Here is a 19,285-nt window from a genome sequence, read left to right on the forward strand (position 1 = left end):
AGAAATAGCTCACAAAACTTACCGGATGCTGCTTTTTCTGAAAATGCCACCTGTTAAAGTTTTCATCCAGACGTATATATATTTTTTCCCCTTAATCAGCTGAGATCTGTCCCCGTCTGGCACCTAGAGACAACCGGCCACTCACAAATAGGGCAAAGCTGGCAGACGGCTAAATACTAAGTAATACAGATTAATTTAATTCTGGATTAATTCATTACATAAAGAAATCCTGCTTGTTGCTGCTTTTGCTGCATTACTACACAACTTAAGTACTAGAATAGCTTTATCCCCGCTCTACCTCCTGGCTGTGGCTCAGGAGGTAGAGCGGCTGTGCACTAATTGAAAGGTTGGTGGTTTGATCCTCCAACCTGGATGCTGAAGTATCCTTAGGTAAAATACTGAACCCTGAGATGCTCCTATCAGAGCGTGTGTGTGTGAATATTATGTAATATTAATATTAGTATTACTGATTACAAGTAAGCAGTATTAGCAAAGTTGTTTGAGGAGATTAAGAACACCTTTCAGGACACGAAGCATCTTTCTTAGAAGATTATTAAAGCTCAAACTTTTTGGGGCCATGTACCCCTTTCAGGCAAGGACATCTTCCAGGGACACCTTTATAATGGTAGCATGAATAGCGTTGTTCATTTACCCACACCATCTCCATTCACTAGGAGGTCAAACTGTGCAGCAGCAGTAGAGGTTTGTTACACCTTGAGAATGGTCAGTTATTCTTCTCCCAGAGATGCCATGGGAGGGAGTAATGGACACACAAGCCCAGGTGTTATTGGTTAAATGAGCTGTGTGATGTGTATATATGTCTTTTTTTAAAAAAATGATACGACTCAAGTTTGTATTTTACAAGAAATATTTTAAGGACCCTCTGGTTATCGGTTATGAACCTGCAGAGGGTCCTTGGAACCCAGTGTGAAGAACCACTGATCAGGACAAAGCAATAGATTGGGCCTGCTTAGCAAACACTGCTACCTCACTAACAGCAAAACAGGAAGTTGAGGAAATCAGGTCCATCAAAGGTGGGAAGTCACCTGTATAAAATGCAAAAATTGTGCAATCTATAAAACTGCATCTATCTGTCTTTGCCAGCATGTTGACACACATAATGCCTCACATTAGGAAAGAAAAAGAAACAACTTTTTGCAAAAGCGCACGGTGCCGTTTCCTCAGAGTTTTACTCTGTTTACTCCTCTGTGATTATAATAACCACAGCATCTGCACAGACCTCTGTAAATCTGCATATTGGTGGTGCCGGCAGCCTGCCCATTCACAACAATAAAAAGGCTCCATCAGCAATCCAATGACCAGCAGGCCGAGTCACCTAATCCACCCTATGGGAGGAAAGTCTATTCAAATTCTAAAACTGGCCGGTGGCTGTTATCCCTTCTGGAGAGCCTGTGTGTGTTTGTTCATTAAAGAAGAGAACAGGATGGAAAGAAGAGTGAGAGAAAGAGAGAAACGGTTGTTTGCCGTGTTATCCCATGAGGAATCACAGTAATTGGACCACAGGGCTTTGAAGGCTGTTCTGTGTACGCCAGTGCTGATGGGATTGTGATCAGTCTGCAGTTTAAGTAATCCCACACAGGCACAGCAAATAACACACACGCTGCACCAAAAACTTAAAAAACATATGATTAATCACACCAAATAAAAAAAAATCTCAAGTTTCGTATAATTTAGTGAGCGATTTTAAAAACTGGAGATCGAGTTAAGCACGTGTTAGATCAGTTAGGCGCTGATGAGGTTATGTATAAATCTACAGCATACTGTAACGTGGTGATAGTCTCACCTGAGGGGCAGATAGAGAATTCTGGAGGAACGAGACAGGGAGGAGAAACTGGACAGAGTGGCAGGACATAACAACGTAGGTGAACGAGACATAAACAGGATGCATCACAGTGGGAAACGACACATAATCAGAGACAGACAATGAAGACAGGAAAAAGATGGAAAGGATCCAGCACAACACAGGAGACTAAACAGAAGAGATAACTGATGAGAAATAACTCTATCTTGGAATACAACTAAAAACTAAAGACTTTATGGGGTATAAGATTTGCTGCTATTGTATTATCGGCGTGCACTCTATTTCCATCTTTAGCCTGACGTTGCCTCCACAGGGAAGATGGATTTGATTTTCCCTAACAAGTAGCAAGAGACCCATATGTCATATCTTAAGTTAACACTGATTCACAGCCATGCCAACATAACAAGTAAAAACAGTTGGGCTAATCATTAGTCTCCAGTGCCGCTCATCATCCTTCAACTAAGAAAGTGCTGTTTCATGTCACGATGCCAGGCCTAAAATTAAGAGTGTTCAGGGTTGGATATATATATATAATGAAATATTCATTTTTAAAAAAAGATCTTTTCAGTGTCAAAGCTTGAGCTCCCGAGTTTAATACTTCTAAAAGAGAGGCGGAGAAGCAGAGTTAACATTTGCGTGGACTGGAGCAGGCCCCTGCTGTGTGCCAAGCTTCATCTGATTTAGTTAATGTCATCAGAGAATGGGGAAAGGCTATTGTTATGCTGGCAGGCAAGATTGATAACCTGCACTCCATATTCACGTGTAAACACACAGACGCACAAAAAACACAGAGCAGCAGATGATGAAAATGCTTCGTCTGCCTTTATCAGGCCTGTTAAATGTCAATGTCTGTGGATGACAAAAAGCCAGAAATGTGACGATTTATGGCTGAAATGACCTGGCGTGGCACAGGCAGACATGAGGGAAGAAATGTCGAGACACATAAAACTTCTGGGGTGAAGAACAATAAATCTTTCCAGCGGTTTTAATGACGCTTGGGATTTTGTAGAAAAACAAGACAAAATCTGCTGACTGTGACAGTCCACACCTTCAAGTTGCTCTAAGAAAGCAAAAGGTTCCCAGAAATGCCGACAGCCTCCTTAAAGTCGATTATAATGAAACAGACAAAGAAGAGTAGAGGAAAAGTCAATGCTCAAATGCATTTATAGTCATATTGGGTTTCCTTACGTCTTGTTGGCTGGCGCGCTGGTGTCCTTCCTGGATCCAGATCCAGATGGGGATGGCAGAGTCCCGCTGCCTTTCTTTGGTAGGACGGTCCCGTTGTTTACTGTGGGCCGTAACGGCAGGGTGGCGATCATTGGCCTGGCTGAAAGAAAGAGGACGACAAGACACGTTCAGAAAGAACTAGTATCAGAGTCAGCACCTGTAGTGTATTTAAAATAACGCTGTATGTACTGCCACCTCTGTTATTTGTCTACACATTAATTGAATTTGCAGTCAACAAACAATTAAACTCAGAATTCTTGATTTGAAGTTAGTTTATTTTGCTTTTAGCTGTACACTGAACATGGAGTTTACATATGTTTAGCCCTACATATGCCGATATCATGAATTTGCTTTCTTTTGTTGTATTACATGTAATAATTACTTTTTTCTTAGAGTGACCATGGGTTTGGGGAGGGTGGGGTGGGGGGGGCTTCCTGCTGGAGCAAAAGGAGCTGAGGATTGATAAGTCCTGGACACATGCCATACCGAGTCAAACCATGCACTGCCATGTCATGGATTTATTGAAATATTTTTTCATGTTTTTGTAGAAACACGAATAAATGAATGTACAGTAGTGCTGGTTTTCCCAAAAATGTTACCCAGGGTTGCCACTGGCCTACTGTATAGGTTTATGGACACGTTTGTGTCATTTAACATACACAGTATATACTCACTGGTCATTTCATTAGATACACTTGCTCAACTGCTTGTTAACACAAAAATCTAACCAGCCAATCACTTGGCAGTAGCTCAATGCATGACATTGACTCGTTGGTCAATTTGAGAAACTGCTCATCTGCTGCGATTATGCCACACAACCACCTTTAGTGTTACAGAGAATGGCCTGAAAAATAGAAAGTGTCCAATGAGCTGCATGTCAGAGAAGGTCAGAGAAGAACGGTCAGACTGCTTCAAGCTGATATGAATGCAGTTGTAACTCAACAAAGGCATGAAAAAGGAAACATCCCTGAACAAACAACCTTGAAGCAGATGGGCTACAGTAGCAGAAGACCACATCAGCAGAAGACCACATCAGCAGAAGACCACACCAGTTAACAATCTTGTTAGTGAAGACTAAGAAACTGAGGCTACAATTCACTCAGGCTCACCAACACTGGATAAAAGATGACTGAAAAAACATTGCCTATTCCGCTGTGATATTTGGATGGGATGGTAGGGTCCTCCTTTGGGATGTGGTGGAAGGGGAGATTCCAATCATGGATGTGCAGCAGATTCCATATCAATATGGAATTCTTGGATTCATACCATTAAGGCAGCTTTGAAGGCAAAATGGGCTCCAACCCGGTACTAGCAAGGGCTAACTAATGAACTGGCCAGTGAGCGTAGTTTGACTTTCAGGGTTTTGTTTCCCAAATGTAAAGATAATTCCAATGTGAGGGTTCAGAGATGGGAAATAACTGCACAGTGTTTTATATCATCAGGTTAAAGTAGAGGGAGAAGATTAAGTGATAATATAGAAAGAAGTAAACTAAATTTAAATGTAATTGTTTTAAAGGTTTCCCATTGAGATGGAATACAGTTTGTAGAAAATGGAGTGGTATCAGAAAAACTGACACACACACCCACCCACACACACACACGCACGCACAATTCATTCAGGCAGCATAGACTAACAAATCCAAGCTGCAGCTTTATCTGCAGTGATAAATATTTAATAGACACTGCTTCATCCAGACACACAGTGATACTCAGGCCTGTGCACACACTCCCTCTGTTATCTTTCATGTAGTAATTACGCAGCAGGGGCAAAACGAGGTTTGTAATTTTGTTAGCATGTTAAAGAAGACAAATGCGTGCGCTCCTGTGTGTACACGATTGTCCACATGCAGTCAGCCCGACTGGGCTAAGCTTTCTGAATCAGATCACTGTGCTTCAGTCGAGGGAAAGCAGACTGCTGGTGGGGAACAATGAGTCCGAGTCATCCTCCACTTCCCCAATCAAACTGAAACTCCATCCGTCCAGACTCACTCCTGAGAATGGAGCTGGCAGCAGCTAAGAATCCTAATCTGCTTTTGCTTCATTACTCTAAAGCACACGTGAAGACTTGAAACACATGAAGTGCAGCTGATTTCCCATGCAGCCTTTATCAGCCTCTGGAGTGACAGCACGATTTCATGACCAAAGTTTACACATCTCCACTGAAAATTGATGCATGCAGTATTGTTAAGCAATAAAAATGCAAAAAACATGTGAAAAAAGTCTACCTTTTATCACTCCATGGTGCTCGCTTTTTTAAAGTTTATGCAATGTTTTCAGCACAGATGAGAAGAGCATGCAGCTGTGTGACAGCAGGTGGAGAGAACATCAGAGTGAAGCATTTTAAGGTTTAGCAACTGTGCCTTTGACTTATGATAAAACCATTCGTGAAGGTGAATCACATTCTGGACTTTTGGAAAATAAACTGGAACTGTGTCAGGGAGGTGTTGATTTAACTCCTCAGCCGAATAGGTTGGGATGCTTTCTTATTCCTTTTCATTCCAGAGAGAGAGTTGTGAAAATCAATACAGCCTTTGTTCAGTGGGAAGCTACAGCCAGCAGCTAGTGAGCTTACCAGAAAGACAGGAAACAAAGGAGAACGCTAGCCTGGCTCTTATCAAACAAAACCTCATAAAACAGTTTTTGTGCTGACACAAATTCCCACAAAGATCTGTCTTCAAACTCGGATCACAGTGCAGTGAGCCGTATTGAATGCAACTGTGCATTTCCTGGTGAAATACTATATATTTAGGATAATAGTAGCAGGGCAGGCAGTGACACAACACCAGGTCTGGTTAGTGCATTCAGGCTACACAGTGAGCCTACCTGGCTTCCCAACATTGCTGTCTGCTGAGGGAGATTTTCTCATCATAGCGGGGTCTATACATGTAAGGCAAAAGCATTCAACAAGACAACACGGTCCAAGAGAAGATGGGACAGGAAGGAGAGGAGAGCGATGAGTCAGATGGAAGAAAACTAGCAGGATTTGAAGATCAGCATCGACAGGTCAGAGTGGAAAAACAGACCCAGGAGTCCTGAAGAACCACGTGTGCAAGCCAGTCTGTGTGTGATGCATATACTATAATAGCAAGCCCCTAGGCTTTGTGCTGGACTGTATGTTACCTTTGGTGGGTCCTCTACGTGCACCCATGGCCTGCTGCTCCTCAGACACATTGAGTCTGCGAACCACGTCAGCTAGAGCGGACTTGAGCAGCTGAATCTCATCTTCCTGCATCTGGACCCTCTGCTCCAGGGAGGCGATGCGGTCGGTCACCTCCATACTGCTGGCCGCTGACGCACTGTCATCTGAGGACGCAGTGAGCTCACGTTAGAAAACGCAGAAAACTAATGAGAAAAGTAAACAGTGGTTTGTCAGATAATGTCACAAAAACAGCTGTGGGGGAAAGCATGGAATATCCACTGTGGCTTTATTAGTTTTATCATCTAATTTACAGCAAGAAGGCAAATACACGTCTCAAAATGTCAAAAGTGCCTTTTTAATATGCTTTAATATAAGCTTATACAAATGTAGTTACATATTAGCGTATTTGCAGGCATGCTGGGTAGCAGAAGACATTTCCTGAGTACAGGCGGCTACAACTTTCAAACCCTGAACTCACCTTTATCCTTTTATACTTTCAGACTCTTTGACTATGAAGACTGTTCGCCAGCCTGGTTTTAATGTCTGTTCTCTGATCTTAAACTAACTTAACACATTATTACCACCTCTCCACCTGACACACTAATAAAGGCCAAGCATAGGCCACCAGGGTCCACTTCATTAATGATCTCACACACACACACACACACATGTTCATCATAATGCAGGGTCTCCTCCATTCAGACTTTGATGTCACAGGGGTTTGATGAAATATTAATGTAAATCACTGCTGTGTTTTCCCTGCAGACTTGTAATAACAGCCTGATGCATTATGCATTAGAGCGCAGGCATCTGGTGATTAGGCAGATCTGCAGCCGTGTTTCTGCTGGGAATCTGCGTTAGACCCCGACTGCTTGGTGACATTATGGAAATCGTGAAAAAGGCTTCTGACCTCTGTAAATAACATTCTCAAACAATGTAGCGCAACAGCATCTCAGACAAACTGAAATGTGTTTGTTTTCAGACAATCTGGTGAAACAAAACGGGTGTGATGGCGCTCTAAGGAAGCAAAAGCTGCTCTGCGGAGGCGTGAGTTCCCCAAATATTCACTTGTAGATAGAAATTGAGAAAAACTGCAGTATTTTTAGCTTCATAAAATAATTAGATAAATAAAAAAACACATTTGGATCAATGACACTAATAACAAAAAGACAACTTCCTACCAAATATGATCTAAATAGAACAAAGAGTCGTTAGTGAAATTGTAATACTTGATTTTTAATTTGAAATAAATAATTCTTTACTCAAATTTTCTTCCAAAATGAATGGCAAACATTTAAGCACAAATAACACAAAAGAGTGTGCGACTGTAGGACTGTCAAACTCCTTTTCTTACAATTACACATCATAAGTATTCATAAGTGTATAATCCCATAAGATCCAATGAAGTCGTGGTAATCTAATTGTCAAAACACGCCGGAAAGGCAATTTCACTGATTTGTTTACAAGTGGGAAATTCCATTAGCGAGCAAAATTCACCGTTAGCTGGTTATGAATCGCTTCGGTCAAGGAGACCCTCGATTAGACAAGATGATGAACTGGCGCATTAAGCAGATGGGGCACGTGAAGCTTGTAGCATAAAATGGAAATCTGCACACGTACAGAATGGCTGAATCAAGCAATTACAGTCGACACACAAACACGGACTACAGCTGTGCACACAGCTACGCACAAAAGCATTACTGCTGACTTGAGATTTCACTGAAACGTTGCAATAATAATGCTAACTGTGTTTTGAGACTGGACTAACATAAGTATAGTGCTTAAAAAATTATTAGACCTTCTGTCAAAAAAAACAAGAAGACAGAAATATTTTAGAAATCTGTCAAAAACTTGTTTAAAAGTAAAAACTACTGACTTCCACTTTTCATATCCACACTTGAGCCGGCACAGTCGACTTCTTTGACAAGTCAGGAATCGATCAAGTAGAACATCCAGCCTGTCCGTCCATTCTCTTCTGCTTAATAGGTGTTTATAGGCGTCTTACCCTGTTTACTTATTACAAAAAGACCCTAAGTCTGAGTTTAACTGTTCTAATTACATGAATTAAAATGACTTTAAGTGGGAGATAAATATCTATAAAGATTCATGGCCACCAACCAACCAATGGTTATTTGTATGTTTACCTGCTAATGAGGAATAGAGATCACCAATGTCGTTATTATTCATCTTCAACCATGAGTATCTGTGAAAAGATATTTGAGCAAGCAACTATCTGCATGTCCAGAGTAGAGTGCTTATAAACACTGGTGATTAACAGAGTTAACAGAGTTGCTGACTTTAGAATTCAGGTCATGTGACAGGTATGTCTTATGGCATCAAAGCCTGTAACACACTCGATATAGGTATTATTTGTATGCACTGTCTAATATTTTCACCGCCTGGTGAGAATCCTATAATGAAACCCCCACTGTGGAGAAGTGGCATCTGATGAAAACTGCAGGTGTGCAATCTTTTACATTACACCGACAGCAGAAGCTTTACAGGTTCAATGAGAAATATGTCTGTCTCATTATACGCTCATACAGAGAGATTTCTACTCCAAGGAAAAGCTTTCTTGTTTCATAAGCAAAATCGCAATCTCGCGCCTTCTTTTCCACAGACACACACACTGACAAAGCCTTTTCCACAGATCTTAATAACATTTAGCTCACCTGAGATTCTCTCTTTGAAGCAATCCTTGTTCATATTTACATGCAACAGTGTGTCACTGAGTGAACAGCCAGAGATAACGCTTCTATTATCTGTCGAGCATCTGTCGTGGGTCTGCTCCCAACACTGACACAATAACAGTGTGATACCGAAGCACAATGACTGGCTGTCACGGCCCCGTTTCCCCCCAGCCCTGTGCTACCATCCCAACATATGCCACTTTGTGCCTTGGGTCCAACATCTGGGCCAAGTTAACACCCACTAACAAGTTTACAGCTACAACCAGAATCGGAAAAGGTCAGACAAGTTTGTTTTCATATGGAGGAATATGTGTTGATGGCGCGATGCTTATGTGTCGACAGCACAGTCACACACAGAGCCGATTCGGCTAAATTTGCTCTTGATGTGACAGCTCTGTCTGGGGCTCAGGTCACATGCCTTCTGCCCAGAGACTCAGTATCAGTAAGATGTCAATCTTCATTTAACAGCAAATCCATCACCACATGGAGACGGGTCCTCTCGTCCATCGCCACAAAACAAGATTGCTGCACCAGTGTGGTATTCGCACCTGTCAGCCATCTGCTTAAATCACTTCGTTTCTGTCAGTCTGCTCCAGCTTCTATCTGACTTTTTCTTTCTGTCCCTATTTTGTCATCTGGTCAATACCCGGCTGGGTCACAAATCCGAGGCGGATCTCAGAGCCCATCTGTCTGCTCGCCATAATGCATTTTGACACCCTGCTCCCTGTTACCTTCCTCCTGCAAGTAGATGTGATTCTGGCAGAACCAGCAGCCTGCTTAAGTGCTTGTCCATCACTGCAGCCTGACGGATTAAATGAAAAACTCTTCAGTTCATTTTTTTACAGCTCTAAAATAGCCCAACACTCCTGCTTGCATCTCCACCTTATTTACTGACCTCACTGTCATCAATAATGAACACTGGAGGAGGAGGAGGAGAAGGAGGGCACACATGCTTTGACTCATTTCCCCTTCTTCTGGACTCGTGCCTTCCAAAGAATCGATACGCTAAAGGAGTAAAAATAGATGTGGGAAATGCTTATGACGAGCACAAAGGGGAGCAAAGTACAGCAGCCTCATAAATTCTGCAGCAGCCTTTTTAGCTGAGTCACTCCTTCAATATGTAAAATATGTAAGGATATGAATGCACACACGAGGAAGGGAAAAAAGACAAGGTTAGGGACATTCCCTTGCAGGAAATGTCATGCTAGCAGCTGTCTCACCATGTGTTCGAGCACTCGTGCTCACTTTGCCAATAACCCGCTGACAAACAGAGTGATTGATGTCTGTTTTCTTTTCTCTCAGCGGTGCAGAAGATCCAAACAATAAAGCTAAACTGATTTGATGGAAAGTTCAGCTGCCAGGTTAAGCTGCGCCACAATGGGAGGTACCGAAAAAGCCGCAACCAGTGTTTGCAGAGAACCACCAGATCAAAAGAGCGAGAGGCTGCAGGAAACAGGCTGTCACAACATTTTGACAACTATTCCTGTTTTTCAGGCAGAAGGGCAGATCTGATATCGCTGCAGCTTCAGTGCATCGTTTTGCTACTTGCTTGCGCTCCAGCTTGCCAGCTTTTTTCCCCCCTTTTTAATTTCACAACACAGACGCACATAGACCAGGTGGTGTTACTGCCACAGCGCCAGTTCAGCTGCTCCAAATTGAGTCACACTTAATAAACAACCAGTCTTCAGCATGATTCACTAATGGAGGTCTGGACTTTATCACCATTGAGCAGCACAAAGCAGCGATTTAAGGACAGGCATGAGAAATACAGAGCTAAATGAGAGAGAATAAAGGTGGGCCTGTGGCCGTGATCACAGAGCAGGTGGCGCTTTGACCTGAATGCTAATTCAGTAAGCACTCTGATGAAACGTGGGTGTGATGTTAGCATATTTTTAGCATATTTACCTTAATGTAGCAAATCAACATGCTACTTTGACAACTAGTTCTGAATTTCAGCAAATGATGGCACTTTTACACATTTGTTTTCACCTCATGATAACTTAATATCAACTTTCAGGGCACTTCAGCACAAGACTAGAACTAAGTGGAAGACTAATAACATGTGTTATGATGATTTTTTTCCTAATGTTATGCACAGTACAAGACAAGAAAAGTGTTGTGCTTAAAAGTGACACATTTACACAGTTACAGTGTGCCTCAGGGACGACTGAAATGATCCATCAGGTGCCTGTCAGGAGGTCGGAGAGTTTAGTTACAGTTACAGACTGAAGAGAAAAATGAGAAAAGAGAGAAACAACAGACTGAGAGTTACTTAAAAGCCCATCAATCCTCTGTGTCACCTGCAGGAGAGAGCAGGGGACGACCTGATAGCTTTAGCTAATCAACTGGTCAGATTAGGGAGACAGATGCAGTTTACAAGCTGCCGCTGAGGGCTTTTGCCTGACCGGGGCTTAAGAGGTAATAAATATCTAGAGGTGGATAAGAGAAAGGGAAGCCCTCACTGGCAACCTGGGAGGAGATTAAAGAGGAGAAACCACTGAGAGGAAGATGGAGATGATAAACAACGGAGGAAAAGCTTCTTTTTCTTGTCAAAACGCTAGCACTGAAAGATCCCAAATAGGCTGACAAAGACAAGAATGAAAGATGGAGCTGTGTGTAAGTGTGTGTCTGTGCACACACAGGGGTCAGAAAGAGTGTGTCTGGGTCAAACAGGGGTATGAAGTGAGATCCTGCTGCCCTTGTAAGAAGATGTTAAACCTTTCCTTCCTGACATCAGCTACATCCTTCCTGGGGTCAGAGTGAGGTCAGACGGGAGCTAGCTCCACCTTGCTCCTCTCACCCTTACACCTACACACACATCCAACAGAACATACTGCACAGGAGCTGTGCAATGATTTACGAATAGATGGTGTTAAGTGCTGCTTATTTTTCTGAGTGATTGATCAGATAATGTATTAAACACCATCAGTACTCTTCCCCTGCCTCCTGTGGGACTGCACAATTATTAGAGAAATAGAGGAAGGCAGAAAAAATGGAAGGCTTTTCTCATAAATCTCTTAAACTTGTCTACACAATCCATGTTAAAGGAGCTTATTGTGCATTTTTTCCTTTATTCTGTCACATATCTAGACTATGTAACTATACACTGTTTCAGTGGATGCCCATATTAAACATGGAACTTCCCTGTAATGAAGTCAGCGTATTTACAAGTCATAAATCCTCAGTTTCAGACCGTTTCAGGCTATGAGCACTGCAGGTCAGCCCACCAATAGGTCCAATTTAACCATGTGGTATTTGCTGTCAAAATTACAACGAACAACATCAAATTCAGTCACTGTCAACCACAAAGTCTCCATAACAACGAGGCCTCAGGCCAGGACATGGATGTGTGTCTGAGATGTGAGAGGATCTGAAATAACAAATATAAACACTCGCTCAAGCCCTGTAATCCCCCAGTGATTTAGAAAGAGACAGTCCAGGAAAAAGAAAAAGAAACTACATAAAAGAGGCCTAATCAAGGCAGATTTACCTCGAGCACATGACATACATGAACTCCAATCCCATCACAAAAACACACTCCCTCCAACACACACACACTCTCCTCTGTCAAAGAGGAAGTGGTCACAGTGTGGCAGAGGGATTATGCTGGATTTGTGGAGCAGATCTTGCTCAATGCTAGTGATCCTTAAACTCTGGGGGGTTTGAGCTTAGCAGCAGGCTGAATTTGTATTCTCTCTCCTTCGGTCTCTAACCTCTTTCACCTCTCTATTTGTCTGCTCTTCTCTCTCCTGAAAGTCTTGTGGGATGAATTCTTGAAACAAAGCAGGAAATAAATTGACTGTGGGAAGAAAAAGTGAGACTGAAGGATTAAACTTAAAGAGGACTTGGCAGTAAAATGTTTTTATTATCTTTCTCTAGCATTTATCCCCCTCATTTTTCTTGCTCTTGTCCACGCTGTTCGCCCAATTAGAGATTAACTCCTAGTGGTAGACTGTTTCAAGAGGTGGGGCTTTCAGAGTGTGGGATACTTGAAGCATCAATAGACTAAGATGTAGCTGAAGCCTCAAAGCTCCATCGGCGTGAGCCGCAATGCGCACACATGAAATCTAGACATTCTCAAACACTGCCAAAGCTTCATAATTAGAAATCTTCTTCTTCTTATTATTATTAGAATTAAACTATTGCAAACACACATATAAGCCTACAGCCAGTATTGTACTCTGATATCCTAACACTGACAATATTAACATGCTGAGATGCTTACTATCTTAGCTTAGCACATTAGCCTGCTATTATTTACTGCTTGGTTAAAAAACCAAAGCAAAAAAACAAACACAATTGGAAGCATTAATTTAAATTGCCTTAGTTTTGCAGGAATCAGGTAAAAAGAAAGTATATGTCAGAGAAAACAATGAGACCAACACAACGTTTACGCACAGCTCTCTTAGGATCATGCTCTAACATTTCAATCAGATGTTGCATGACCCAATTTGGCCCAAGTTTTGGCTGCCAAACAGATGGCCTTATATTTGAATCTGGATTTTTACAAGCCCAATTCATCATCCCTCCACCATCGTGCTTGACAGTTGGTATGAGGTGTTTGTGTTGATATGCTGTGTTTGGTTTTGTACATTATGGCCAAACATCTTTATTTTGATCTTGCCTGTCCAAAGTGTCCAAGTGGGACACTGTTTTAAACATGGCAAACTTCAGTCTTTTTCTAATGTTACTATCGTGAACTTTAATATTTAACACATATGAGACATGAAGCCCCAGCTTTTGAACTTACAAAGCAACATGCTGAACTTTATATAACATCCCTGTCTAAATCTGAATAAAAATAAAACGGTAATAAACAGCCAAAGAAAGACATCCTTTTTATTTCTGGGACTTTTAGGGATGAAGCAGACCACAGAAGCACAAAGTCATGGTTGGCAGCAGCTCCAGGCTCCAACACAAGCCCGTTTCTCAGTCTCAGCCTTCGTCTACATAAAACACGGCTTTGTCCCGCAGTAACAAACAACCAGGAAGGAACAGGAGGCGGGATACTTGTTCCATCCAGTGTGTGTATACTGGTGTTGTCCCATCCAGTAACATTGTTGTTATGGGATACCAGATTTCCATGGTGCAGAAATGGTCTCACACACATACAGAGAGACAGTGTGCCAGAGACTGTTGCCACACTGAGCATGGGCCAATCGTATATCTGCCATCTGGAGGGGAGAGAACATACAGTGGCACTGCTGGCAGCAAACAAGATCATTACAGAACAAAACTGAGGAGAATTATTACAAACAGACTTTGGTGTGTAATCAGAGGTTTTCCTTTGTTTGCAACTCAGTGTCTGGATTCGGCCCTATAAATACTACGTCTCTTTCAGTATATTCCCTTTAACTTTAAAATTATTATTATTCTCTGTTCTTGCCATCTACTAAACCAGCTCTGTTTGCAGTTTTGGAGTTTTGACAGCACCTAAAAACCTGAGTCACATCCAACTGTATTTAGTTTGAGTGAACCTGAAAAGTGAACCTGACAGACCACATTATTAGATTTTCTCTTCTCCCTGCAGCTACAGATGAGACAGGGGAGTTTAAGCAGATTATGTGAGACACATTTTTGTACAGTTTTCTGATGAAATGAATGGTTCAAACATCTGATTAGATAAACACGCAATTCAGTGAGCTGTAATAAAACACTGTTGGCACTATAAAGGTGGAAAAGAGCTATTAAAGAGTCGTCAGTAGTAATGGTCTCATGATCTTCTGTGGCCTCAAAACGGAATAAACTGAAGAGTAAAAGTAGAAGCAGTACTTGCAGTTTCTTAATTTCAGTGGCTGCTCTAAATGGTTTAGGAGGACCAAAACATCCTTTAAATTCTTCTCATAGTTCACTGATTGGACCAACTAGCATTTTTTTGTCAGTCTGTCTATGACAGATGTCCACTCTTAAATCAGACCATATACCGAAGATGCTAGATTTAAGGTAGACTTATTAAATCAGAAAAGAAAAGGCAAACCATTGTTCAGGTCACAACAGAATCCCTTACAGGTAGCCAGGACCAACTTTTATAGGAAAATGCAAAGACTATGGCAAAGACTGGGAGGAAGGACGGGACTATTTATACACAGAGGGAAATGGAGAAGCTGGAGAATGGCATCCAGCTACAGACAATCCAGGCAACCATCAAAGAAAGACTCAAGAAGCAACTGACTTTCAAAGTACAACAGAAAAATACCAAAAAACAAACACATAATAGAATGGAACAATGGTAGAACGTTAAGGAAATCAAAGCACGAATCCATAGACATGACAAACACAAAAAACTAAACTCTAAACTCTGGAAAATGCAGGAAAAATCTAAATAGAAACTCAAATAAAAAAACATATTCATTGAGGACTCCAAACTTGAGAACATGACCAAACACTGGGTCTATGACACAACCACAATCACGACTTCACTAATCTTCTATAATATTAAATGTTTATACATCAGCCAGAGTTACAGCATGCAATTTGCAATGTGTGCATACTTCAGATGCTCTTAGTACATCTCGTTTGGATCAGCAGCATCTTTAACATCTAGCCACAGACATCCTTACAAACACCTGCATAGTCCTGTTACAGCCCCACAGTTTGCCATTAGGACACATACAGAGACAATCAAACTTTTAAGGTAAAAGCTAGAGACCATCTCAACCACACCAACTACTGCTTGGACTACATGCATCCACCACCACTTGGCCTTTGTGATGATACCCCGCTACAGTTTTGATACTCTGGCTTTGAGAAGGAGTCTGACAGCAGTAGATTTCTGCCTCTATAACTGTTGATTTTTCTCTTATGAAATGTGTCTTGAAAACATCTATGCTTCCATTGTAAGAGCAAAATGACATACACGCCCACCGTGGAGTCCTGAAATTATACTCGCTGGTAGCTGTCCTAGAACTGAAAGCAAAGAATCAAAAGCATTTTTGGACCAAAACAAGTGGCATCTAACAACAAAATTGGGCTGTCAGTAGACAAGAAAACAACCCAAATAACCCCTTTCCTCTCATCTCTGCACCTGTGATCTTGATGAATTTCTAATGGGATTCTCCTCTTTTCCCCAGCCCATCTGTTAGAGGCCGGCTGAATGCATGCAATGGGGGATACACCCTCACACTCAGAGCTGGGACTCTCCCCTTCGTTCTTCCATTAACAGCAGATGTAAGAGACCAATTAGAGTGCTGAGCAGCCCCTGGGAGCTGCACCGCGGATACCAGGAGGTTAATTATATCTGTTCACCTTACAACCGGCCAAGGTTTAAAAACAGAGGTGTTGCCAAATCTTTGGTCCGTGACGAATCAATACGCTTATAGAAATAATTGCACAACACAGTCAAACCTACACTCATCTTTTCCAGGTTACAGAAGTGATCTTTAATTACTTTAAGAGGGTTTGGTGGTGCAGGATTAAGAGTGAGATCCATGCACAGACATTCACATACAGACCTGCATGTGTGCACATGAATGCATATACACATACCAGCGTGCAGATTATCTGTGCTGGAAATAATTCGCATAGTAACTTAATTTAAATACCTTTATGTTTTTGTGTAACATCCAGATTAAAGAATACGTAACCAAATCCTTTGTGCATTATATCTCTCTGATTGGGAACAACAGCCTTAGGAATACTTTGAGCATGAAGCAAAAACTAAAAATAATGCCACATCTTTGGGATTTTGCTGACCTGAGTGATTTATTAGTGGTCACCCTCCCCCACAGGTAAAATTCTGCGCTCTGCTGAGCACATGTAGTGCTACAGTGCAGATTGAGAGCATCCTACTCACTGATGGAGTACATGATCTTGTTTCTGGCACTTTTTAGGGGTATTTTTACGCATCCCTGACATACCGTTCAAGGACTCATGCTTGCCTGCATGCTTCCTGTACTGACATTGGAAGGTTATGCACGCACATGTGCATGCTGAACCTGAAAACGGACACATAGCCACTCATACACAACCACAAGCGCATACATAACAGAGAGCAGTACTCTGCCAGAAGCATTAGTGAGATGCACACGCACATATACACGCAGTCAGTGTATATATTTAGCACAGGAACTCACACGGTCCTGCTTTACATGCCTGATTGTTTTAGTAGGTCATGAGATGAGGCTGCTTGGATGTGTGTCAGTGGAGGAAAAGAGAAGAATGGTAGACAGAGAAGAGAGGAAACACTTGACAAAAATGGCAATCTAATTCCTAGTTGCTCTCCATGAAGCTGCTTCCAGTGACTGTTCTGCTGATCACAAGACAATCATACAACAATATCTGAGCACTTAAAAGAGCCCAACATGTCTCAATAGAAAGGAAAAGCAGGGATAAAGCTATATTTTACTTAGCCTGGAGTCAAAAGAGCTTTCCGTTTTACAGAAGAAAGGAAGTACCCCTGAAAGAAAGTAGTGAAGTAAAGACAGATCTTTAATATACTGGGTACACATATGTTATATTTTCTCCTAACATGATTACAAATCATAATTAGATAAGAAGATATCATGTCTCAAGCACCTTATGTTGTAATATAAAGCAGTTAAATTTGAATTGCACTGAAGTGAAGAAAACTTACACTCATTGCTGCTATTACCGCATTATAGATGAAACATTTTAAAGCCTAACTGATCAGCGGGTCAACTAAGATAACAAAGGAATAAATTACTGTGTGCCATGCATGTTTCTTTCTTTCATACATAACGTCATAGATATACTTTGTACTATTCCTTTGACTTTTAAGGCAGATTTGGCTTTTCATTGACCTCTGCATGTATGCATGTACTCGACAGATGTCAGTAACACGCTATATAACTGGGGGTGGACACATTTGTGCCAAAAATTGCTCAGTGGGATCCTGGCTCGTGGCCTAATCTTCCTCTTCCATGCAGATTTTATACAACATGCTGCAATACGCAGATAAATTCTCCACTGTGCACACAGTGGAGTGCACACTACGGGATGCCATATTTAGAAGTATTTAAGATAGAGATTTCATGAATAGCTGCGTCAAGGCTGCCGTGAAATGAACAGTTCGTACTACACAGGAGGCATGAATTTCTCACAAATCTCAAAAGCAGCTCGATGTAGCTGTAAACGTACAAACATTCAATGACGGTATGTACAGAGCCACTTTTCTTTTTTATCTGTTAGCAGCCAATGTGCCCCTATTCAAGAAAAAAGTGCGAGGCAAAGCTTATCAGGAGAAAAGTGAGAAGAAAACGAGGGAGATAAGGAGTAGCGAGGGGGTGGGGGGCGGCGTGACTCGTGAGTACTGAAGCCTAAGTGGCCTGGCTCAATATCTGACTGTCTGCAGATTAAAAAAAAAAACACAAAACAGAAAAGCACTCTGAGCTCCACTTGGGGCACTCGCACCAGATCAAACAAAGAGCATGAGAAAGTCTGACGTAGGGATGAGGGAGAGGGGAAGAGCTCGAGAAGCGAAGGGCAGAAGAGTCAGAGTTTTAGAAATGAAAGAACTCCAGGCGCGCTGGGCTTAGAGCAGAGGGAAAAAACACTAAATAGAGAGTGGTGAGTGTGTGTGTGTATGCTCTCACTGACACGGCCATAGGAAATCAATATCAAACTTTGCATGAATCAGCAGCTTTGGACGAGTTAACCCGTTCACGTCGATATTTATTAGACTGCTGCTCCTTTACGCGTTGGGCAGTTATAGATGACTGATGGCACAGAGGCACATAATTTCCTAATACTTTCCTCTTAATGTTTCTACATTGATGTTTTTGTGCAGTTTTATCAGAGTGGAGGAAATTTCCGAGCACAGGTCAGTTTGCAGTGGGTTTTAGTAGGCTTTGATGGATAGTTGGATAGATGGATATGGAGTAATCGAGGAGAAATAAAGGAATAAATAAAGTCAGAATTGAGAAAAGCAGGGAAACTAAAAACATGTAAAAGGTCCATAATTGATATGTAAAAGAGAAATGAAGAAACTACTTGAACTGGCTTTTCAAACGTAAATGGACTCCAGCCGCTCTAACACAAATACATTCACCTCATCCTCCTCTCTGCCATCCCTCCTTGGCTACTGCGGATGGTAACGTGAGCGGGGCTTTAATCCTAATCCCTCTCCACGTGCCATCATCAGTCAGGGTTTGGATGGAGATACCCACAGAGGCACAGCCAAGAGTGGGGGAGACTGGGTGAAGTCATGTCACCTCTGCTGCGTATCAAGATTCCTCCAACAAACATCAAAGCGTTCTCCGTCTTTATTAATTTCCCTCTTCCCCCTACACGTCTGTTCCATCCGTCTGCCCTCCTACTAATTCTAACATCCTTATTTTTTCTTATGAACTGTTATCGGGATGTTTTCTTTATGGTTTTTTTTTTGGCTCCAGTCTTTCCTTCTTCGCCCTGCCCCCTCTGTTGCTGGTGTGTTAAGTTGCCAAGGAGCCA

The 19,285-nt window shown here is 41.8% G+C and overlaps 1 protein-coding gene across 7 annotated transcripts in view; it reads right to left on the reverse strand.

Annotated features, from left to right (window-relative positions):
* The window catches only part of eml1 (EMAP like 1), a 51,287-nt gene that overhangs the window by 16,781 nt on the left and 15,221 nt on the right, over window positions 1-19,285 (reverse strand). For 4 of the 7 annotated variants that reach the window (XM_025900838.1, XM_005477053.4, XM_025900836.1 and 1 more), the window contains exons 2-4: window positions 6,170-6,352; window positions 3,011-3,149; window positions 1,805-1,852 (exon numbers count right to left, since the gene is read on the reverse strand). In XM_025900838.1, the coding sequence (XP_025756623.1) occupies window positions 1,805-1,852; window positions 3,011-3,149; window positions 6,170-6,352 (370 nt within the window). Of the gene's footprint in view, window positions 1-1,804; window positions 1,853-3,010; window positions 3,150-6,169; window positions 6,353-8,860; window positions 8,981-19,285 lie in introns of those variants that run through there. The other 3 variants (XM_025900839.1, XM_005477055.3, XM_025900837.1) reach the window with 2 other exon arrangements.

Source organism: Oreochromis niloticus, linkage group LG19 (assembly GCF_001858045.2).
Source record: "Oreochromis niloticus isolate F11D_XX linkage group LG19, O_niloticus_UMD_NMBU, whole genome shotgun sequence".
NCBI classification, from domain to species: Eukaryota; Metazoa; Chordata; class Actinopteri; order Cichliformes; family Cichlidae; genus Oreochromis; species Oreochromis niloticus.